Source organism: Micromesistius poutassou (assembly GCF_964030765.1).
Source record: "Micromesistius poutassou genome assembly, chromosome: 14".
NCBI classification, from domain to species: domain Eukaryota; kingdom Metazoa; phylum Chordata; class Actinopteri; order Gadiformes; family Gadidae; genus Micromesistius; species Micromesistius poutassou.
This window is the reverse complement of record NC_140284.1, coordinates 13817399-13842230: the sequence shown is the minus strand read 5'-3', so window position 1 is coordinate 13842230 and position 24832 is coordinate 13817399. Positions and strand designations below refer to the sequence as shown.

General features: G+C 45.0%; 2 protein-coding genes across 2 annotated transcripts in view; both read right to left on the bottom strand.

The window, feature by feature from the left end:
* Positions 1-7053, bottom strand: part of tspeara (thrombospondin-type laminin G domain and EAR repeats a) — a gene marked incomplete at its 5' end in the record, with an annotated part of 69015 nt that extends 61962 nt beyond the window's left edge. Inside the window, 4 exons of the mRNA XM_084478222.1 lie at positions 4497-4726; positions 5170-5346; positions 5425-5492; positions 6972-7053. Coding sequence (XP_084334348.1) covers positions 4497-4726; positions 5170-5346; positions 5425-5492; positions 6972-7053 — 557 coding nt within the window. The remainder of the gene's footprint in view (positions 1-4496; positions 4727-5169; positions 5347-5424; positions 5493-6971) is intronic.
* Positions 7054-12259: 5206 nt separating this feature from the next.
* ube2g2 (ubiquitin-conjugating enzyme E2G 2) lies at positions 12260-23763 on the bottom strand. Its single transcript, XM_084478829.1, has 6 exons — positions 23638-23763; positions 20633-20668; positions 20331-20376; positions 16466-16584; positions 12721-12861; positions 12260-12448 (listed from the first exon to the last, which is right to left on the bottom strand). The coding sequence occupies exons 1-6, from the start codon at positions 23678-23680 to the stop codon at positions 12336-12338; spliced, it is 498 nt and encodes a 165-aa protein (XP_084334955.1). The 5' UTR covers positions 23681-23763; the 3' UTR covers positions 12260-12335.
* Positions 23764-24832: the final 1069 nt, after the last annotated feature.

Below are 24832 nucleotides of genomic sequence, written 5' to 3'. Positions count from 1 at the left end.
ACATCAACACAACATTAACACAACATCAACACAACATGACATCAACACAACATAACATCAACACAACATCAATAGGCAAGGCAAGGCAACTTTATTTATATAGCACTTTTCATACACAAGGCAGACTCAAAGTGCTTCACATATAAACATTGTCATACAATAAAAGAAAATAATAGATAAGTAAAAAGTAAAATAGATAGAGAATAAAGGCAAAGTTTAAAAAAAACATTTTAGAAAGGCAGAGTTTAAAAAAAATGCATTTTAGAAAGTGAGAAAATAAAAGGCAAAGTTAGTAATAAAATAAAAAAATAGAAGCATTGTAGATTTAAGATTTAGCAGAAAGCTAAAGCAAACATAAAAGTCTTCAGTCTTGTTTTAAAAGCTGTCAGCGTTGGGGCAAGTCTTAAATCCTCAGGGAGTTTATTCCAACTATTTGTTGCATAGTAACTAAATTCTGCTTCCCCATGTTTCGTGTTGACTCGTGTTGGGGATAATTAATAGATTGGTCTCAGAGGATCTTAGTGGCCTAGAAGGCTTATGTAGTGGAAGCATATCAGTTAAATATTTTGGCCCTAAACCATGTAGGGATTTATAGGTTAGCAACATGATTTTAAAATCAATTCTCTGACATACAGGGAGCCAATGTAATGATTTAAGAATTGGTGTAATATGTTCACAATTTTTGGTCTTTGATTGGTCTTTTCAATACAACATAACATCAGCACAACATAACATCAACACAACATCTACATAACATAACATCAACACAACATAACATCAACACAACATAACATCAACACAATATAGCATCAACACAACATCAACACAACATAGCATCAACACAACATAGCATCAACATAACATAACATCAACACAACATAACATAAATACAACATTCTTAACAATTCTTCAACACATTAACATTAGCCCTCTACAAGTGTTAGGGTCAATTTATTCTTAGTTTATTTTATTGAAAATTATCTCCCCCTGCTGGCACTTTGACGTTTGTTTGAGATGCCACCTGGAACTCAGTAAAGGTAACCAGGATGTGAGGCCCGAGAGGGGACCACAAACGCCAGCCACAGTCGAGAGCCATATAGTAATAATAGGAACAACGAATATGTTTTGTTTGTATCATTTACATTTACACTGAAACCTACATACACCCTGAGGATAATATATTTTTGTTACAATTAGAAGGACAATAGAGCCTATTTTCATTGCGATTATATTCAATTTAATTGAACCGGATCGTGCGTCTGTAACAACCCCTCGCCTGGGCTCGCACGGCAGCTTGATCAAGGTAGGACAAGCGGCCGAAATAACAAGAAACTTATAATAATAATAATAATAATAAATCTACTAGCCCAGGGGTGGCCAACCAGTCAAAGACTAAGAGACAATTATTTTACTGTGTTACTGCAAAGAGCCACATCACATGCATACACACACACACACACACACACACACACACACACACACACACACACACACACACACACACACACACACACACACACACAAAAACATACACACACATACAAACATACGTACATACACACACACCGCTGCTCAGACATATTGCAGCCATCACTAGCCGGGTTTACATGGACACTTCTGATCCAATTAGAAGTGAATGAACAACTAAATCTGAATAAAAAATGATCATATATACGCCTCAATCGGAATACAATTCTCTGATCGGATTAGAATTTCAGTCGGATTAGAAGAGGTGGTGTAGTCCGCTATAATCGACATGTATACACTTATTCTCATTGGTTTGGGGTGGGTGCGGCTACCTTAGAGAGATGGCTTCAGCAGCTGCAGTAGTTCGCAATTGGTCTGTCTGTACTTTTATGCACCCCAAACTGATTCACTATCATTCTATATTGGGCAATGCGGCCCAACTTGTAGCCTATAGCACCATGGCAACTCTCATTGCCAACGGAATTGGCTTTCGTACAGTTACCTCCTCTGGCGAATTTTTCATGAATTCGCATGATTTAACGAATGACTGCCAACTCATCCTAAAATTTTCTCGCCATTCCTGGTCATTCATTTAATTAATTCTTTATGCTGTAGAATGCTCCGTTCACTTGAATGGGCCTTCCGAACGTTCGGGGGTCAATTATTTATAAGCATAATTTATAAGCATAATTGACCGCTGTCAAGGAAAGTGGATTTTTTGCCTCTGATTCGTCTTTCGTATCACTCCGCATGTCGTCCGGTAACTTATCAACCCCAGCGTATTCTGTTGCTAAGCGACGTCAGCTGATCTGAAGCGTTCAACATCTTTGGAGAACTATTTCTCTGCTGATCAACACTACGAATGGTTTTTCGGTTTGGCAAGTAGACGTGTAATAAGCGGGATAATGTATAGAACGCCGCCGGTCATTATCTAAAATAAGCCCCTTCAGGGCGAAGCAAGACCCCTCCGCTTCGCATTGGGGTCCAGTTCACCCTGTCGGGGCTTATTTTCCCAATAATGACCGGCGTTCTATACATTATCCCTTATGTAACACCACTCTCTCCCAACAGTCGTGGCTGCGCACTCTCATCCAAATACGTCTTGTTTGCGGTGGAGGAGGGGGTAGATATAAAGACCGGACGAGAAACTGACGTTGCTGTGCTGTCCTCCTTCTTCTTAATTGAAGGAGCAGGCAGAGAAAAGCTCTCTCCTGCTGGGCTTTCATTAAAAGCAAAAACCATAAAAATGCCAAATACTGAAAATATGTCCATTATGTCGCCGCCGGTTCAGATGTGTGTGGGGGAGACTTTTAACATATCGCTTACCACTTTTGTAACTGCCATATATACAGTACATTCGGATTACATGATAGGATTAGATCTATTCCGATTAGAAATCTAATCTGATCAGAAATATTCATGTAAACATGGCTATTGTTTCTTTCACATCTATGCCACGGATTCTGTCTTTTAATGACACAATATCAAGGGATTCTTATTTGATCACACAATCGTTTGACTCGCATGCTTGAAGATCAGAGTGCAACTGCGATTTAACAGCTGTGTTATGTCTTATATTCTGTGTTCAACAGTGTGGCTAGACAGTTGTCTGATTCGTTTTAGTTTGTCGTTTTCAGGTGACAAGATTTCAACAACGTCACTGAGGCATTTTTTAAGGAACTCCTCTTCATTGTATGGCTTTTTTAACTCGTCCAATGTTGCAAGCCAATTGATACGATGCAAACATTACGATCTCTGAATGCTTCGTACATTTCTGTGTCTGCTTTTCTGCCTGGCTTTTCAAAGGGATTAACTTGTGCTAGCGAAGTTCTGTCCCTTTTGGAAATTCCTGGTCAATGTTAGCATGGAGTGAGCTGAAGTGGCGCTGAAGATTTGAAGCCTCGAATTGCGCTAATGACGCCTGGCATATAAGGCAGAATGGCTTGCCATTATGTCGAACAAAAAAATATAAATTCTCCCACTCTGTTAAGAACGTCCTGTGTTGCATCTTCATATTTTCGTTTTGCTGTGCATTTTTTCCCTGCCATTTTAATTTTCACAAATTGTTCAACAATAAGGTTTTCCCTCCCTCCAAGCTGAGCGGGCCGTTTTATGTTAAGCCCACACCAAACGTGTTTGGAGCATCCATTTTACATACAAAGTGAATGTACAGAAGCGAATCAACTACTAGACCAGCCATCTTCTATAACATAACATCTACTATAACATAACATCTACTAGACCAGCCATCTACTATAACATAACATCTACTATACCAAACATCAACTCATACCTAACATCTACTATAACATAACATCTAGTACACCAAACATCTATTATAACATAACATCTATTAGTATGTAATAGTATATAGTATGTATATAAGATGGCGCAATTTGATTGGTTCGCTATCTCGGGATATTGGGCAATATCCCATGATTGAGATCTCAAACTCGGGATATTGTTTTCATCGCAAAATGTCCCGCTTTGGAAGTGTTTCAGAGGAAAAATACAAGAAATTCAACAAAATGCTATCTAAAAACACAAAAAGAGCAACACAATATGGTCTTCGCGTTTTTCAAGGTAAAATTAGCTTATTATTGAAGTTGTATTGTAGCTCATTTGTTATTGAGTCTGACTAATGGGGAGCGAGCGTGACGGCTGTCTCGTCACGCTAATAACGTCACACTTTTGGAGTGTTCACGTGTAGTATACTAAAACAATTATTCACCTCAGGCTCCGTGAATAGTGGGGAACAGCCTATTCCCCACTATTCACATCTACTAGACCAGACATCTACTACAACATAACATCTACTATAACATAATATCTGCTAGAATAGCCATCTACTATAACATAACATCTAGTAGACCAGCCATCTACTATAACATAGCATCTACTTTAACATAACAGAGGCCAGACTAGACTAGACTAGACCAGACCAGACCAGACTAGACTAGACTAGACAAGGCCAGACTAGACTAGACTAGACCAGACCAGAGACAACCAGACCAGGCCAGACCACTCACCGGTCCAGAGGCAGGCCACAGTCCACGGTGAGTGTAGCGTAGTGTCCGGACACGGCCAGGACCAGTGTGTGCCAGTGGCCGTCAGCCAATCGGATGCCTCTGAAGCTCAGTCTCCTCCCACCTGCACCAACCAGGAAGTTCACCCGTTGCTCTGAGACCAGTAACCCCAGCAACAGCCTATCACCTTCCTCCTGCACTAGAGAGAAGATGTACTCGCTCCTCTGAGGGACAGACACACAGAGCCACAGACAGAGAGACACACAGACAGAGAGACAGAGACAGAAAGACGGACAGACAAGGAGACAGAAGTTTAACTTTGAGAAGAGATATCTAGAGACAAATCTCTATTTTCTCTCTCCCCCCTCCTCACCCTCTCTCCCTCCTCACCCTCTCCCTCCTCACCCTCTCCCTCCTCACCCTCTCTCTCTCCTCACCCTCTCCCCCCTCCTCACCCTCTCTCCCTCCTCACCCTCTCCCTCCTCACCCTCTCCCTCCTCACCCTCTCTCTCTCCTCACCCTCTCCCCCCTCCTCACTCTCTCTCCCTCCTCACTCTCTCTCCCTCCTCACCCTCTCTCTCTCCTCACCCTCTCTCCCTCCTGACCCTCTCTCTCCTCAATCCTCACCCTCTCTCTCCTCACCCTCTCTCTCTCCTCACCCTCTCTCCCTCCTCACCCTCTCCCTCCTCACCCTCTCCGCTAAATGTCTGATCTTCAGGGTGACCACGATGGAGTATTCCCCGGGGAACGTTTCACAGTTGGTGAAAATGTGGGAGGCAGGAAAGCTGAGCGATGTGGGGGGGGCCGCAGCCAGCTGGACGCCCCTGGAGCCCCGGGACTGCACCAGGCGCACCTGGAGGACAGGGCGGTCAGGGGTTAGGGACATTACACTGAACGGACCCATGAGGAAGACATCCACCCTCCACCTCACCTTGCTGGGGGAGGTCCTCACCCCGCCACGGGGAAGGGCTCCAGTCTGAAGGACTCTAGACAGAAGGTCTAGAGGGAGGAGATCTGAGGGAGAAACCAGAGGTCAGTCTGTCTGCCTCTATCAGTCCTCCTTTCTGCCTGCCTGTCTGCCTGCCTCTCCGTCTGTGTGTCTGTCTCTAGTGTCCATGTCTCGTTCAGGGTGTAGAACAATAGAAGCATTTTCCATGTAAAAGAAAGCAATTGTTAACTTGTGTGAACAGGTGAGTGTGTGAGTGTGTGTGTGTGTGTGTGTGTGTGTGTGTGTGTGTGTGTGTGTGTGTGTGTGTGTGTGTGTGTGTGTGTGTGTGTGTGTGTGTGTGTGTGTGTGTGTGTGTGGTCAGATCACATTTCAAAGAGAAGAAACAAGAAACCAGCAAGCCTTCTAACAGATAAAAGAGGAGCAGTAAAACCATCACCAGACACCAAACTATCATAATATTTCCATAAACTGCTACCAAATAAACACCAAATTACTGCTTACCAAACTACCACCACACTACCACAACATTACTGTCAAACTACCAACAAACTACCATAACAGTCCTACCACATTACAGACAAACTACCATCAAATGACTCACAAACTACCAGTAAACAACTTCCAGACTACTTCCATTCCATCCCACCAGACATGCCACCAGTGGTAACTAGACAATTCCAACAATCAAAACAAACTCAAAATAACGCACAGTACTATGTAGAGCTATGGTTGAATGGAACTCCCTTCCAGATCATATTTAAAAAATACAGAGCAAAGCTAGCTTCAAAAAACAAGTGAAGCAACACCTCATGGCTGTTTGCACTGAATCCTAGTATGTATTACTTTCACTAATTTCACTTTTATTTACTCATCTATTCTTTTTCCTTTTTGTCTTTTTTTTTGTTTTTGTTAGTTTTTTTGTTTTGTTTGTTGTTGTTTGTTTTGCATACTGATGGTTTAGTTATCCAATCTTTTCCTGTCTTTTTTTGTATGTTGAATTCTTGTCTTGTTATATGTTGTGTGTGGACCCCAGGAAGAGTAGCTGATGTCTTCTGCATCAGCTAATGGGGATCCAAATAAAATCATAAATCATTCAACTACCACTACACTGCAACCAAACAATTCCCAAATGACCACCAATCTTCTATCCGACTTCCACCACCACCACCAAACTACCACCATGCTATAACCTCTGGTGGATAGGGTGTTTCTGTCCAAGCGTATTCATTCTGGGATCAATCATCAATGTCCACAATCTTCCAGTAGCCATCCTAGAGCAAGATGTCCCAACCCCCACCTGCTCCTTATCCAGCATTCAAATAGAATCACATTCACGGTAAACATCTGAGCACTCCACAAACACAAACACACACACACACACACACACACAGATGTGCAGGGAATCCAGGTGTGTTACCTGTGCAGGGTGTCCAGGTGTGTGTTACCTGTGCAGGGTGTCCAGGTGTGTGTTACCTGTGCGGGGTGTACAGGTGTGTGTTACCTGTGCAGGGTGTCCAGGTGTGTGTTACCTGTGCAGGGTGTCCAGGTGTGGGCCAGAGGAGGAGAATAGGTGAGAGCCCCCAGCAGGAGCAGCAGCTTGGGGGTCAACATCAAGAGGTCCTGGGGGTCCTAGACCCAGAGCAAAACTACAGCCCACTTCCCATCAGAGCTCCCATCAGGCCCTGCTTCTCTTGGGGTCCCACAGGTCGACCCCTGGAGGTCTGGTCCTGGATAGTCTCAATTTCAAGTCTCTCTTGTGACACTCACTTTGGCTGTGCTCCAATCATAAGTCCTGGTTAATGGGCTGTTTGACAGACAAATGGCTGCAACCACTAATCACACGGCAGACGAGTCAAGGAGTCAACCCAGTCAAAGCAACGCATTGGGCCAGACTAGGTCCTGATGTCTGGATGAGCTCTAGAGATCTGGTTGAGGTCCAGTCCTTAAGGTCTGGTCCTAGTCAAAAAGATTGGTTATGAAGGTCTAGTCCTGGTCTTGAAGGTATGCAGGTCTAGTCCTGGAGGTCTGAAGGTCCAGTCCTTCTCTTGAAGGTCTAATCCTGGTCGTGAGGGACTGGAAATGTGAAGGTCTGGTCCTGGTTTCGAGGGCAGAATGATGTCCCTGGATCTGCTGGGTCAATCCCCTCAGACTGGGTTCAGACCCTCCTGGATCAGGTCTCTAACCTGAGCAACCCCAAACTCTCTCTCTCTCTCTCTCTCTCTCTCTCTCTCTCTCTCTCTCTCTCTCTCTCTCTCTCTCTCTCTCTCTCTCTCTCTCTCTCTCTCTCTCTCTCTCTCTCTCTCTCTCTCTCTCTCTCTCTCTCTCTCTCTCTCTCAGATCCACTTCATGATGGGATTAGTGTCCTCTCTGGCTGTCTCCGTCTCTGTCTGTCTCCCTGTCTGACAGACTGTATGCTGTGTGTGTATGTATAGTTCTGGCTCCTGTGTGTGACAGTGACAGGCTGTGGTCGTATTTAAATAACAATGGCCGACAGCAGGAGGGGCTTGTAGCAGCAGACAGGTAAGGAAGATAGAGAGACGATTATATAGATTCAGAATAACAGAGATAGAGAGAGAGAGGGAGAGAGAGAAAGAGAGAGAGGGGGGGGAGAGGGAGAGAGAGAGAGGGGGGGAGAGGGAGAGAGAGAGAGAGAGAGAGAGAGGGAGAAGGCTACAGTGGCACTTTGAATCTAATTGATCTTAGTCTCTCTGTCAGGTGTGTGCCAGAGGAATTCCCCAGCCATGGGCGGAGTCGTCCAACCTGTCAGCTCTCCTCCCCTCCTCTCTCTCCCCCTGCTCCCCTCTCTCCTCCCCTCCTCTCTCTCCTCCCCTCATCTCTCTATTCTCTCTCCTCCGGTCACTTGTCTACCTCAGAGAATAACAAGACAACACACACCCTCTCTAGAACCAGTAGAAGACTGGTTATACTGGGCAGTTCCTAATGTTTACCAGAATAAGACTGTGGCTGCACTGGGCAGCTCCCAGTAGAACCAGTAGAAGACTGGTTATATTGGGCAGCAGCTGAGTAGAAGACTGTGGCAGCACTGGGCCGCTCCCAGTTAGCCCCCTGAGACCAGTGTGTGTTCAGTCTGGCCTCGGCTGAGCAGCAGGCTAGCTCCATAAATGGGCGTGACCTTAGGTTCTCACGCTCTGGCCGAATCCGGTGTGAAGAAAAGCGAACACACACGCTTCTCTGAGGAAAGCCTTCATCGGTCTACCGTGGATAAAGCTGTCTCCATTTCCCACTCAACGCGCTGTATGGTGATGGCCCAACATTCAGCCCTTCAGAGACTCACTCATCCACCAGCGGCGGTGGCACAGTGAGGCCACCGGGCCGTTGGGACGAAGGTTAAAGGTTAAAGGGTCAGGGACACCGTGAAGCTGAGCTAGGAGGAGCTCCACCTCATGAGCCACCGACCTCTGCAGGGTACAGAGGAAGACCTGCTTGTACTGGGCACCTCCCAGTGTAACCAGTAGCAGAATGTGGTTGCACTGAGCAGCTCCCAGTGTAATGTTCACCCTGACGGTTGGCGAACCTCCGACTATCTGTGGTCAGGATCAAAAGGAAGTTACTAACAAAGTCCACCACAGACTCAAAGGACCAAACGTCCCCTGAACCTCTCTGCTCCTCTTATCTCTTTTCTTTCTTCTCTCGGCTCCTCTCTCTTCTCTGTTCTCTCTCTTCTCTCTGTTCTCTTCTCTGCTCCTCTCTTCTCTCTGCTCTCTCTTCTCTGTTCTCTCTCTTCTCTCTGCTCCTCTCTCTTCTGTTCTCTCTTCTCTGTTCTCTCTGCTCTCTCTCTCTTCTCTCTCTCTCTCTCTGCTCCTCTCTGCTCCTCTCTCTCTCTCTGTTCTCTCTCTTCTCTCTGTTGAGTCAACAGGAACCATCATGCCCGGATCAAGGCCCCACCACTTCAATGAAAAAGCTACTAGACTACTGCTTAGCTTGCCATCTTCTAATACACCTACTATAAAGCTCATATACCAGCAACATGCTAACAGATGTACAGTATACCAGCTAATACCAACCTGATAAAACTCTCTTAACATACTAGCAACATGCTAGCATTTCTGTCAGCTAATATACTGCTATCTGCTAAACACCAGCTTATATACTAGCAATATACAAACTCCTATATATCTGCCTCTATACTTAAAACATGCTAAAATATGTTGCATATATCTTCTTCTAGCAACATACGAACACAGATGACAGATCAGCTGTCATATGTGTTCCAATGTTAGCATCATACAGTGAACATGTGTGATGCTGCTACTAACTCAAATAAGAGCTCTTAATGGAAGAGATCAAACCATCAGAACAACATCAGGGCTTTGAAGGCTGTTTGATGTGTTACTAGTGTGTGTGTGTGTGTGTGTGTGTGTGTGTGTGTGTGTGTGTTACTACAGCTACAACCTTGAACTAATGGTGATAGATCTTGAAATGATTAGTTCCTCTAATACCTAGCTCTGCCAAATAACAGGCTGTGTGTGTGTGTGTGTGTGTGTGTGTGTGTGTGTGTGTGTGTGTGTGTGTGTGCACGTGCATGTTGTGGCATGTACGTGTGTGCATCTGTGTGTAAATATTTAACCTGGCTGGAGTTATTCATTTTCCCAAGAAAGACCCACAAACAACCCTACCCCCCCCCCCCCCCCACACACACACACACACAACCCTACCTCACACACACCACACCACCCCCCCCCCCCCCTCCACACACACAACCCTACCTCACACACACCACACACACACACCACACCACCCCCCCCCCCCCCCCTCCACACACACACACACACACACAACCCTACCCCACACACACCACACCACCCCCCCCACACCCACACACACAGTGGTTGTACAGATGCAGGCTAAGAATTAATTTCTTATCCTTCATCTAGCCCCGCCCAAGAATCTGAGGTTAACGGCTGGAGTGGACGGGTGGAGTCAGACAGCTGATGGGGTTGGGTGGAGGCAGACAGCTGATGGGGTTGGGTGGAGGCAGACAGCTGATGGGGTTGGGTGGAGTCAGACAGCTGATGGGGTTGGGTGGAGGCAGACAGCTGATGGGGTTGGGTGGAGGCAGACAGCTGATGGGGTTGGGTGGAGAGTTAGATAAGAGATGGACGGGTTGAGGGGGAGGAGGTGGAGTTTGGGAGGAGAGGAGAGGACAGGTGGAGATATGCATTAAACTATAGTACTGCTAGTACTAATACTACTGCATTAAACTATAGTACTGCTAGTACTAATACTACTGCAATAACATATAGTATTGCTAGTACTAATACTACTGCACTAACCTATACTACTGCTAGTACTAATACTACTGCTGTCATCTAACACACTCACACCTACAGCACTGCTAGTTATTATACTATGTACACACCACTGTGGATTAATACCTAGGAGTCCCCATCACAGAGGACCTGACATGGTTGTCACATATTGACAGTCTCCCTGGGTGTTCTCAGATCCTTCTACTCTGGAGCTGTGGAGCGCATCCTACCAGGCAATAGCACTGCCAGGAGAGGAGGGCTCTGCAGAGGCTGGCTGAACGCACTACAGGAACTACTCCCCCCTGCAGGACTTATACACCTGGAGGTGCAGAACCAGAGCCTGTAGATCATGAAGGATTCCCATCACCCCAATAACGGACTGTTTGAAGTTCTGCAATCAGGCAAACGCCTCCGCTGTCATGCAGCACAAACAGAGAGAAGGAGACAGAGTTTCTTTCCCCGGACATCAGGACTGTAAACACTGATCTCAACAGGGCCCCCAACCAAGTCACACATGCTGTCCAACTCATGCACACGCACAGACACATAGAAATAACATAACTACCTAAATATAATTAATATAATAATTAATTAATATTCCTTTTACTGTACAGAATACCTATACCTCTGTACAGAATACCTCTTCCACCTGCTGGGCCAGCTGGTTGGACTGCAGGTCTTCTCTCCACTAGTATATATTCCCCTCCATGTATCCTAGAGTCTTCTCCTGAAGTGTGTATCGTAGCAACACTTCCTAGCCGGTTAAATAAGTGTGTTGGGCCGGTCCGGACAGGTTGGTAGCTCCATAAGTGTTGAGCCTCGGGCCAATGGCTGAGTGCAAACACCACCTTGTAATCAGTGGGTAGCATGCTATATCAGCAGCTAGCAGGGACAGATTGGTTAGCATGCTACATAAGCACTGAGCAGATAGCTTGCTACAGCAGCACCTGGAGAAGCCTGGAGCAGGGAGAAAGCTGGTGTTTATCCACAAGGTTAACAAAAACACACATACCAGTAGTTTCTTACACAAAGAAAGGCGTGCACACTAAAAGAGGTCAGATGTATGTGTAGTACTCATTTAGTTTATTATTTGAATGAAGAGGCGACCAGAGTTCATCACACTGGGGGCCACGATAGGCTCATGAATTGAAAGCTGTATCTCTGTCCTCATTGGTGCAAAATGGGAAGGGATGTGGCTTGCTCCTCTAATACTGAGTCTCTGAAGCAGAGAGAGAGAGAGAGAGAGAGAGAGAGAGAGAGAGAGAGAGAGAGAGAGAGAGAGAGAGAGAGAGAGAGAGAGAGAGAGAGAGAGAGAGAGAGAGAGAGAGAGAGAGAGAGAGAGAGAGAGAGAGAGAGAGAGAGAGAGAGAGTCTTCAGTCTGTTCTCCATCATGTCGGGTGGCGTTGTCTCTCCTGGTTGTCATGACGATTGAGCAGGTTGAGTGATATCTCTTGAGCGACGCAGGATTCTAGACATCTATGATTCAACACACACACACACACACACACACACACACACACACACACACACACACACACACACACACACACACACACACACACACACACACACACACACACACACACACACACACACACACACACACACACACACACAGGGTGTCTAGAGGCCCAGGGACCTGCGGACCACCTGCTGGGCCAGCTGGTTGAACTGCAGCCGGTCTTCTCTCCACATCTTAGACGCGTCCACATTGGCCCCGCTCTCATCGTTGGGCTCTGCACACAGGAAGTGGTCACAGTCAGGAGAGGGCCCTGCTGGCATGCTGGCCACAGACAGACAGACAGACACATAGGTAGGTACCTGCCAGCATGATTAACACAGACAGACAGACAGACAGACAGACACATAGGTAGGTACCTGCCAGCATGATTAACACAGACAGACAGACAGACAGACAGACAGACAGACACATAGGTAGGTACGTGCCAGCATGCTGACCACAGACAGACAGACAGTCAGACAGACAGACAGACACATAGGTAGGTACCTGCCAGCATGCTGACCACAGACAGCAGAATCTTCTCCACACTCTGCACTGGGCTCCATCTCTCAGCACTGCTCTCGTAGCCCATGGGGTCGTCACCCGGGGCGTGGAGGATGGAGATACACACCCGGCCGTCTGGATAAACTGGAACATACCCATGATCATCACTACTAGAGATACACACCCTGTGATAAACTGGAACATACCCATGATCATCACTACTAGAGATACACACCCTGTGATAAACTGGAACATACCCATGATCATCACTACTAGAGCTGGTTATTGTAGGTAACTAGTTACTATATGAGATGGATCCTAGCCCCTGAGTGGTGGCTGGTCAGTAGCGAGAGCCAGTGGATGCCGAGTCAGCATCATGTCAGTCAGGATATGGACAAAGGCAACGGCCAAGAGGTTCTCCATAGAATAGTGAGCAGCCTCGCTGCTTATACTAGTGGGAGCACATCATACACATTGAGCTTTAAATATAAGGTTAAGAACATCACACTTCATGACCAAACACTGTATTATCACTACCAGAGATACACAGCCTGCCATCCAATAGACTCAATCACACATTATCACTACCAGAGATACACAGCCTACCATCCAATAGACTTAATCACACATTATCACTACCAGTACACATCCTTGCGTCTGTGTGGACTGGATAACAGATTATCACCATTATCCCTATTATGGTTATCATCTGGAACCGAACCATCACATCATTATCACCATTATCCCTTTTATCCCCATCCTTATCATCCGTATCAATATAATGAAATCATCATCACCGGTATCACCATCCTCATCACCACCACATCGTCACAATCTGATGTCAGCAGGATATACCCCCTGGAGCTCATTTTTCAGGAGGTTGGAGAGCCGTGGTCCATGTGAGCTGTGTGTGCACATGAAGGAGGCCCGGTAATGATGATGACGGTGGTGCTGACCTCTAATCGGGAGCACGCTCAGACTGGCCCTATGGTTAGCATAGCACAGGGAACCTGCTTAATGACAGTCTCCACAGGGCTAATCACCACGCTAGGCTAACTGCAGGCTAACCCTTTACAACCAATGATGTCATCCCACGTACCTAGACACACGAGTAACCTGAAAACAACAACACTAACAGAAGTGCGTACAACTAGAGCTGTAACTAGAGGTGTTATCTATGGGTAGCAGGTATGTGGCACTAGTTTTACTAGTGTACTTGTACTTGATCAGTGTGTTCTACTCGTTCTTGGTGGACTGTTCATAGTTTATATTTTTCTATACGTGTTTGTGATCTGTTTTGTTGGAGTGACTGAGCTTTGAAATCATGGATGATGGATATAAAGAGTATGGAATACTTTTCATTCTACTATCCCTATTCTCTGTCAACTGTGGCTTCCCCGTGCAAAGACATGCCATGACCAGTGTTTCCCACACATAGGCCAATGTGTGGCCTACAGATTGCGCCACAGATTGAACAACTCAACCGCCCGTAACCCAACTCCCCCCCCTGTCAACAATTCCACCCGCGGTTATAACGTAAGCATTATAAGCAGCAGCGGTTTTAGGCACGGGCGAAAAACGAGACACACGAGACACGAGACACCCCCCCCCCCCCCCGCCCCACCAGCCTGTAATCGCGCCTAACCCCCCCCCTCAACAAATCCACCTAGAAGAACATCTCATGACCTCCAGAACACCTGCTGACTCTAGAAGAAAATCTCATGACCTTCTCCAGAACACCTGCTGACTCTAGAAGAACATCTCATGACCTCCTCCAGAACACCTGCTGATCTTCAAAGACATGCAGGGAGACTGGATCTCAGACTTTTTTTTCTCTCTTATTTGGACAATTATTCAACTTTATTATTTATTTGAAAATAATTCACGTTGCGTTTACCACAATCCACAATTTTTACTATACTCTTATACTCTACTCGCTATACTCATTTCTCGAAAAACTCAAGTCTCGAGTGAAGGAGTGAGGGTGGACTTAAGGAGTGAAGGTGGAGTGAAGGAGTGAGGGTGGATTGAAGGAGTGAAGGAGTGAGGGTGGAGTTAAGTAAGGAGTGAGGGTGGAGTGAAGGAGTGAGGGTGGAGTGAAGGAGTGAAGAAGTGAGGCTGGAGTGAAGGAGTGAGGGTGGAGTGAGGGAGGAGTGAAGGAGTGAGGGTGGAGTGAAGGGTGGAGTGAAGGAGTGAGGGTGGAGTGAAGGAGTGAGGGTGGAGTGAAGGAGTGAGGGTGGGGTGAGGGAGTGATGGTGGAGTTAAGGAGTGAGGGAGGAGTGAAGGAGTGAGGGTGGAGTGAAGGAGTGAGGGTGGAGTGAGGGAGGAGTTAAGGAGGGAGGGTGGAGTGAGGGAGGGGTTAAGGAGTGAGGGAGGAGTTAAGGAGGGAGGGTGGAGTGAAGGAGTGAGGTTGGAGTGAAGGAGTGAGGGTGGAGTTAAGGAGGGAGGGTGGAGTGAAGGAGTGAGGGTGGTGTGTGGGTGGAGTGAAGGAGTGAGGGTGGTGTGTGGGTGGAGTGAAGGAGCACAAGTCAACCATATCAACCAGGTGATGTGCAGTGGTCTGTTTGGGCTTCAAGTGAAAGGTATATTCTCTGTGGTGCTCTCGTACAGCAGCTCATACAGAAACCCAACTGGTGAAAAACCTTCACACAATACAAATTGCACACAACAATGACAAGACATCTAGCCTTTTATAATATTGTTGGATTCATACATCACACCTCTCAGGGCCTTACATATTATACATGAGCTGGAACAGATTTCTTAGATTATGATTTTTATGATTATGATTATTTTACAGAGCGCCAGTGGGACAAGTTGGACACAAATCCACAAACAGAGACATCCTCCAATGAGCCTGAGGAGCTCATTAACACTACTGCCCATGGACACACACCCAGGGTCCCCAGACTTGTACTAGGGTTCCTTTCAGTTCCAGCATTCACTGAATCGTTGAAAATGTCAGTTTTGGTGTGACCACAATCAACTGCTTCAAATAGTAGTCTGACCTGATTTAGATTAGCCCCGAATGCTAATCTATGTCAGACCAGATTTATCTTTATCTTGGAAAAGATCCCAAATACCTGGCTGATTATTATTGTTTCTGAATATAACTAGTCTACATTCATCCAACAATGGATTGGTTTTGGTTTAGTCGGATAGTCGGATCACGTTCACACCTAAAGCAAACTCAAGTATGGTCTACCAGTTCTTCTGAGGGGGTACCAGTACTCTGTATCGTCTACCAGTCCTTGTAGTGGGTACCAGAACTCTGTATCGTCTACCAGTCCTTGTAATGGGTACCAGTACTCTGTATCGTCTTCTACCAGTCCTTGTAGTGGGTACCAGTACTCTGTATCGTCTACCAGTCCTTGTAGTGGGTACCAGTACTCTGTATGGTCTACCAGTCCTTGTAGTGGGTACCAGTACTCTGTATCATCTTCTACCAGTCCTTGTAGTGGGTATCAGTACTCTGTATGGTCTACCAGTCCTTGTAGTGGGTACCAGTACTCTGTATGGTCTACCAGTCCTTGTAGTGGGTACCAGTACTCTGTATGGTCTACCAGTCCTTGTAGTGGGTACCAGTACTCTGTATGGTCTACCAGTCCTTGTAGTGGGTACCAGTACTCTGTATGGTCTACCAGTCCTTGTAGTGGGTACCAGTACTCTGTATGGTCTACCAGTCCTTGTAGTGGGTACCAGTACTCTGTATGGTCTACCAGTCCTTGTAGTGGGTACCAGTACTTACTGTTGGGGTGGAACATGTCACAGATGAACCTCATCTTGGGGGGGCTGAGGGGGTAGTCAGACGGGAAACTGAGGACAGCAGGAAACACTCCTCCTTCAAAACACGTGTCCTCAGGACCCCTGGAGACAGACAGACAGATAGTTAGACAGGGAGGGAGACAGACAGGGAGGGAGGCACACACACATACAGACCCACAAACAGACAGACCCACAGACAGACAGACATACACACAGACAGGGAGACAGAGAGGGAGGGAGACAGACACAAATGGACAGAGAGACAGACAGGAAGGGAGGGAGACACAGACCAGGCCATGTTACCTCCCCTTTCTCTGCTTTGCCCGCCCAGAGAATTTGGCCCGCCAATGAGACAATCAGTACATCTACATCCTAGGGGTGACCCCGAATATTCGACTATTCGGTGATTCGATCGAAGGAGCCTGATTCGACTGCCAATCTCATAGTCGAATCTTCGGCAAAACACACTTATTCCGCTTTTCCACCGACAGTATCAGCTCGACTCGACTCAACGCGCCTCGACTCGGTTCCAGGCGCGTTTCCATCTAAAAAAGTACCTCTTCAATGTGGGCGGGTCGTAGAAAATAACCTCTCCACCATGGGCGGGTCGTCATTAGGTTTTAATCACGGGAGACGCGATTCCCGGGAAATCTGAATCTGATCAAGACTATTTCCTGATTCTATCGATAGTCTGGCATTATAATAGGTTTGCATCGGGTGTACTTTGGAGTGGGTAAAACTGTTTTTATTGGCAGGCTAGCAGTTCCCTCGACTTGCGCTAGCCTAGCACCAGCGATTTCTGCAACTAGAAGGACTAAATGAAAAGTGTTGAAAACGGTCTCCAATGATAAATAACACACTGGCTCACTTGGAAATGAGACCCAATGTCCAAAATCCTGAACTATCCCTTTAAAGGTTGGATTTTTCCTCATTTGTTTAATTAAGGCATTAAGATCAATTTCCAAAAGATGATTTTTTATTCCTCTTTTTAGTCAATGCCTACCACTGTATAAAGCTCCAGGACTCCTGCCGGAGCACCCGGAGTGTTCAGTGTTCCACTGTAAACACTAGCGCATGGTACAGTTGCCGCAAGCTGCTCAGGGCCACACCCCCACCCTCCACCTTGACCCGCTTCTAAAAAACAGCACGTTTGTGGAGAGCTCATTGTGGGACTGGCTCGTAGTGGCTGTTCTGTACTGTTCTGTTCTGTACTGTCTTCAAGTACTGTATTAGGGGCCCACTAAGACCTATATAAAAGCATCCATAAAGTAGCATGCCATGGGATCTTTAAATATGCTGACAATATCTGACCTGTTTTCTGCTGTCTGTATTGATTGACCAGACTCAATGGATAGAGAATTTAACCAACATTAATGGATGCTAACTTCAATACTTCAGAGTTACAGTTAGAGCTTCATAGCTATCAGTGGCAGCTGGTGGTTTTTCAAGTGAGAGAGGAAGGACTACGCGCTTGTTTGCCATTGGCCTGCTTGCACTGTTAGTGGCGTATGGTGGCATAAGTATGTGAGAATCAAGTTGTTTCAGGGTGTTTTGGTGAACTACAAAAATAGCCGGGAGGGATAATTATGTGAATAACATTGATACAAATCCACCAGTGGCAGCATTGTACTTTGAAAGCTGGTGGGCAGCATGTCTTGGACTACAAGGGCAAAAGGATGCAAAGCCTATTGTGCCTATGTCAAATCAGGCCTACTCTTGATTTGTAAAACTCAATTAAAAAAACTGGGCCTATCATTGGGCCTATTTTTGCCCTCAATGACTGAAGCTATTGGTTGTAATTTGGCTATGTTTATTTTCAGCTACAATTGTTTTAAGAAAAATGAAGACACAAGACCAAAAGTGATGCCATTTAAAATGCATCATGCTCTGAATCATTCACTAACATCCTTTCCACAATATTAAACAGAATGGTCAGAGTAACAAACAATTAAAAGAACAAGAACATAATTTGACATGGGCTGTAAGCCTAACATTGTTTGAGGCAAATGTGGATGTTAATGGATGTTTCAGAATGTTGGTCATAGTGTCAAGAGTGTCTGGTTGCAGACTCATGGGGGGAGTGGAGCTCCACTGTAGAACGGATATACGTCACCTTCACTTGAACAAGGAAGTAAGTTGTAAACAACGTGAAACAATAACAAGACCGCTATATGTATTTGAAATAGATGGTAACTAATGCAGGAACATCAGGGTAGTGCAATGTTCCCTAATTGGACGTTTTACGTGTTTTATCACATTCCAGTGAACAAATTATTCACGACAAGTCAAATGAAAGATGGTTACTCTGTAATGTATAATTGCACTTAACTCCTTTATCATCAAAGCATGACAAACTTACATCTGTATAATTTACAAGCCTCTCAAGAGATGTGGTCGATTGGAGTGTTGTACTAGTCCAATAGGGCAATAGGGGGCAGCAGAGTGGCTGGAGGCGCAGTGTAGATAGTGGAGGTGACGTATTTTCGTTCTACAGTGGAGCTCCCAGAATCCCCCATGAGTCTGCAACCAGACCCCTCTCCATGGTGTTAAGCCAATTAAGATTGAGGGACTTTATAGATCAAGTCAATCCTCCTCGCTGATTTTGTTGCAGAGATATCAGTGACCGGGTCATACCAAACAGGATATTTTTTAAGTGATTCAGAATAACGGTGTGTGTAGCTCCACGTTTTCGCCACCCTTTCAGACGGCTTGGTAACCCAACGGAGGAGTGTCGAAAAATAGGTAGACGCTGACGCGATTCAGATCCCTTAGCTAGTCCCACCCACTCAGAGGAGGACTTTCCTCCTCTCTCCCATTGAACCCCATGTTATCCACCGGCCGCCAGTAGTGCCCGAGAAATGAATGGCATCAATGGAGGCTGAGGGAGGAACGTCCTCCCCGAAGTAATATTCAATAGGAGATAGGGGGTGCTAATATCCCTTTAGGGAAACGAACATTACATATACAAAGGCATTAAAGTAGTCATATTTAAGGGCATTAATTCATTACAGTAGTCTGGGCAATCTACACTTTTTATTCTCAACAATATTAAGGAGGATCTTCCTCCCTCTCCTCACTGGAGAAGCCTCCACTGATAGCTATATGTGTGAGTCAAGTCAAATTAATTTCTAAAGCATGTTTAAAAACACATTGGTTGACCAAAGTGCTGTACAGCTCAGAGCAGGTGAGTTAAATCACAATGAGAATCAAAACTACACATAAGCATCACTGTACACAGATAAACAAATCACAGGCACAAATCCAACCATCAAAATATTGTTTTGACCCTGGATTTAAAAGGAATAAGTCAAGGGGCCGATCTGATAGAGGGATGAATGCTATCCCAGCAGCTAGCTGGGATAGCTGGGTGTCTGGCTGTGACAGCAAAGCCGCTGTCACCTCATTTACATATAGGGGATTTTGCTGAGTCAACCACGCAGGGTGACAGCCAGCTCATCAGGAGCAGTCAGGGTGAGGCGTCTTGCTCAGGAACACCACGACACTCTAGGTGTCGTGGGACAGCTAGGAGGAGCCAGGGATCAAACTAGCAACCTTCCGGTTACCAGTCAACCCGCTCTACCTCCTGAGCTACTGCCACCCTCTAGACCGGGACTGGGATGAGACAGACAACCTGAGGGGTCTGGAGGTTGGATAAGGGCTTCAAGGTCCCTCATGTAAGACAGGCCTTTAAAGAACAACAGGAAAACCTGGAGGTGGATTTTGAACCACACTGGAAGCCAGTGGAGAGGTCCCGGTCAGCAGCCTAGTGGCGGCGTCCTGGACCGGGTCCAAGCCCGATCTGAAACTCACATCTCGAGTTAGCAACTTACATGATGTTAGTAACTTACATGATCAGAGCTTCCCACTCAAAGAAGTTCTCTTCGTTGGCCGGACCTGGACACAAAAACGTTGGTTTACAGATAAATATGAAGCATGATGTCATGTAGGAAACATGATGACATATTATTGGTTTACAGCTTTACATGAAACAATTTGATGCCATATAAATGGTTTTAGTTAAACTGGTACCTTTCTACAAGTTGTGGTCACAATAAAAAAAAATCACAGTGGATTGAGTTTATTCCATTTGTAGTTGTTGAACATTGTTGAATATAGGAAACAGTCTGGCTGAACACAGCCGCCCTCTCACCTGCCACAATGCCTTCTGGGGGGTTCAGGGTCAGCTCTGAGGAACACAAAGAACACATGATGAGGACTCATCCAGTAGACTGAAGAGCAGGGTTCGAGTTATGTGGGAGCTAATGGGAGATGAGCTCCATGAGCTCCCATGAAAGCAGTAAAATCATCCATCTGTGGGGGCTCTAATATAGGGTGACCAGACGTCCCCGTTTTCAGTGACCTGTCCCCGGCTACTGCTGTCCCCGGAAATGTCCCCGGCTTTCACTGTGACTGAAAGATCCGAAATTGGAATAAAGGAAAAAATGAAAAAACTAAAATGTTGACCAAAAGACACCTAGTTGCGCACCGTAGCCTACTGCTCGCACAGCCACAGGCTAAAGCCAGCCAGAATAAGCCCCGATCAGAGTAGAATGCCCCTCTAGAATGCACATAGCTGCGAGGTAGAACATCTTCTTCCCTTCGCGAGAGGCAACAGGTAGCCTACCTATGCGGTACTTTCATGGCATTTGTGCATCTATTCAGCCAGCTATGGTGTAAACACAGCAGGAATATCATTGATTGAATACGATTGGCGAACCAAAGGTGTTCTTGTAAGTGTTACTGTTTATCATGCTGTATGTTATGTTATTTAACGTTGAATTGATATGTGTATTATCTACGATGTGTGTGTATGATCACAGATCTGTTTGTCTGAAAGACAGCTGTTTGATTCACTTGCATGTTGTGTCCCAACTGTAGCAATTCTGTGTGTGCTTGGGGGAGGGGGGGGGTTATGTGTGTGTGTGTGTGTGTGTGTGTATATGTGTGTGTGTGTGTGTGTGTGTGTGTGTGTGTGTGTGTGTGTGTGTGTGTGTGTGTGTGTGTGTGTGTGTGTGTGTGTGTGTGTGTGTGTGTGAGAGAGAATGAATATGTTATTAAGTTGACTTGTTGGTTTTTGTAAAGACCATTGTATTAAAACTTCCTGTTTCTGAATAGAGTGCAACCATTTGTTTTTCACTAAAAACTCTTTGGTGTGTCACACCCACTTTTACATGGACAGTATCTAAAGATAAATCAGTGTATGGCATGACACATGTCCCAACCTCATTACTGTGCTGCCCATGTATAATACATTGGGTTAGGTAAATAAGGTGTAAGGTATGTTGGCATGTTGGAATTATTTTTTAATAATTCACATATTTCAAGTTAGGGACCATTCACAATAAGATATTAATATTGTACAACAATATATGGCAGGTTAGCTGCTTGCTACTTCCCACCCACATTTAGGGAAAACTGATTCAACCCCCTTAAAACCATATATTTTCTAAAACCATATAACCTGAAGTTGTCATTCAACTTGAAGTGTGGCATTTTCCATTTTAAAGTCTTCCCCAAATCTTGTGAAAATCATATGGTGTAAGGAGGAGGCCTTGGTTTGGGTGAAGTGTTTTTTTTTTTACAGCTGGTTTTAAGGATGTTCTTGATCTCAGCTAGAATTTACTAGGTCCTACTACTATTTAAAACATAATTATTCATCTTTGCCATTTTGGATAAATAGAGTGAGAGAAACTGCTTTGTGAATGTTTGGAGGTTTTTACACCGCTGAACCGAAAATATCTCCGGATTTTGTCTCAGAAATCTGGTCACCTTACTCTAATATATAGGCCTTTTTACACCATATGCCAATCCTGTTCGGTCGCGGCTTGGCACGCCCGGCAATTTCACCGTCTTGCCTGTGTAAAAGGTGTGTGCGGGCTTTCTAATAATGATGCCTTCACGTGCTATAGAAATTATGGTAAATACCAAAAGCCGACATGAATACCCCATCACGTCGTAATGTCCATTGGAGAGCTCGTAGAATATGTTGATACACAAGCTGCCAAGATGAGATAACCTTTGACCTTTACAACAGTAACAGGTCAGGATCTGTGGGTCCGCCATGTTTAATTTCACTACAACAAAAGCACTTGAACACAACGCACTCGTAATTTCCAATTCACAAATGGAAAGGATAATCTTTTCCATAGCACGTGAAGGCAGTTGGTTCACGGGAGAAGGCGGGGCTACGCACGGAGAGTAGACCTCTTTGGAATAATTTGCATACTACGAAAGTTTTAATTTTTCTATGACTCAAGAGTCTCGCATGCAAAAATGAGTTCACGTCTCAGTGTAGGCTACAAACGGGATTAACTATTTACAAGTGCAAAAACTCCAACATTTTCTTTATTTTGCTGACCACTTGTTTTTTATCCCGACAAAAGCCTCGTAAGGAACGTTCCTCTGCGTATTTCTCGTAGATCGCACCATCTTTCCCCGTCTTCGTTGAATGCGACTGCATCACCTTCTCTCACATGATCAGCAGCTCACGGATTTCACTGTCTTATCTGGTTATCAGGTTATCACTTGCTTGCTACATCCTATATAATCCCGATAACCCAACAGACACACACACGCACAACCAGATCACTATTCAGCGCATGCATTTGAGGAAAATATTGAAATGGCAATTTTAAAAACAACAATAGTAGCCTATACAATAAAGTATTGTGTTAGACTTCAATTGAATAATTGTTTGTACGTGACTTTGGTCTACTTCGTAACGGTAAAATGGTTGCATTTACTTTTTTGAAGGCTCTCATGTTGTGTGCGCCATCATACCTTTTCAAGATGGTCAAAATAAGTAGTTTTCTGATTTGTGTGTGTGTGTGTGTGTGTGTGTGTGTGTGTGTGTGTGTGTGTGTGTGGGAGAGAGAGAGACCCCCACAAAGCTGAGATTACAACTGGAACACTGAAGAGGACTCCTCCAGTAGACTGAAGACGTTACGTGTTATAACACGATACTGTTGCCTCTGGTCCACTTCCACGCTCAGCTGTTAGCAGACATGTTTAATAGTGGAGGAGACTCTAATAAACACTGACACAGGCTGGCTACTGTGATGCTAGCAGAGTTAGCCACTGTGATGCTAGCAGAGTTAGCTACTGTGATGCTGCCAGGGTAAGGTAACTTTATAACATAACGTAACATTGACTCACGTTTATACTCCGCCATGAGTCTTTTGAGCGCGGTCCCGGCCATTATCCTCCAACAGTGGAGTTCAGGAGAACAACGAGTCAATAGAAACCTGACAACACAGCTGTCAACACACGGCCTACTGCGCATGCTCACACGCCGTCACCGCGGTGACAGCTCCGTGACGTCATCCTGCTCGCCAGCGGTCACGCGGTGGACATTATGCTGCTGAACACTGTCATTTTAATAATATTCTTCCCAACGAATCAATGACTACGTTTCAGTATTATTAGTATTATTCAGAATGCACCGTACAATGTACTCTTATTCTTTACAGTCAGATCACTTATACGTCATTTTATGAAAAAAGGTCAAACAAATTGCAACAGAAGCAAACTCAACTGATTTTGTATCCTCAATATGTCCTGAGTAAGGAAAACAAGAAGAATCCCATTAGGGGAAGGTTTAGAAAAATACCCAAATATATCCTATTCATTATTTTTCACACGTGAATAACGTCCACAATAGACTTCAGACCTATTTATCAGTATAATAGTAGGCTTACTTATTCCAGTGTTTAAGTTCACCTGGACGTTGTAGTTTTCTATTACAAAAGGAGTGACTAATTTAAGTTTAGTCTTTCCGAGGTAGAGAAAGATGCGCTTTATTATGTGCAGTATAACACAGATATAGATCTGTTTTATAATCAGATGTCTGTAGTTACATAACTTTGCTATGTAGCAAATGCATAGAGTAAACAATAGCTTCATACTAAATAATACAACAATAAGAGGTTAATTACATAAATAGGGGTGCAGCCTAATAACCTAATAATCTAAGAGCTGTAACAACTCAATAATATGTATATTTGTTATGTCTCTCTGTAGCTCTCTCTTAACCCTCAAACCTACAGCAGCCTTAAGTTCATTAGTTGGTATTCATTAATCATATATTATTTAATGTGCAGCAACACAACACTGATGATTGGTGGATTTAAACACAATTAAACTAAATAAAAAAGACAGCAGCTCAGTAACTCTATTTAGTGCATTCTGGTTCCATACCCACACACACACACACACACACACACACACACTGTGAAAACACTGGCTGTACCAGAGAAGCTCAGAGTGGGAATGTTAAACTAAAAACATGACAGCCTAGATGCTTGAATTTCTCCATCATGTTTGGAAGCAGCAGTGAATAATGTGTGAACAG

Coding starts and splice junctions, on each gene's coding strand:
- ube2g2 (XM_084478829.1), bottom strand. CDS start 23,680: ATGGCCGGGACCGCGCTCAAAAGACTCATGGCGGAGTATAAAC. Junction 20,669..23,637: donor ACTCATGGCGGAGTATAAAC/GTGAGTCAATGT, acceptor TGTGTTCCTCAG/AGCTGACCCTGAACCCCCCA. Junction 20,377..20,632: donor CCCAGAAGGCATTGTGGCAG/GTGAGAGGGCGG, acceptor TTTTGTGTCCAG/GTCCGGCCAACGAAGAGAAC.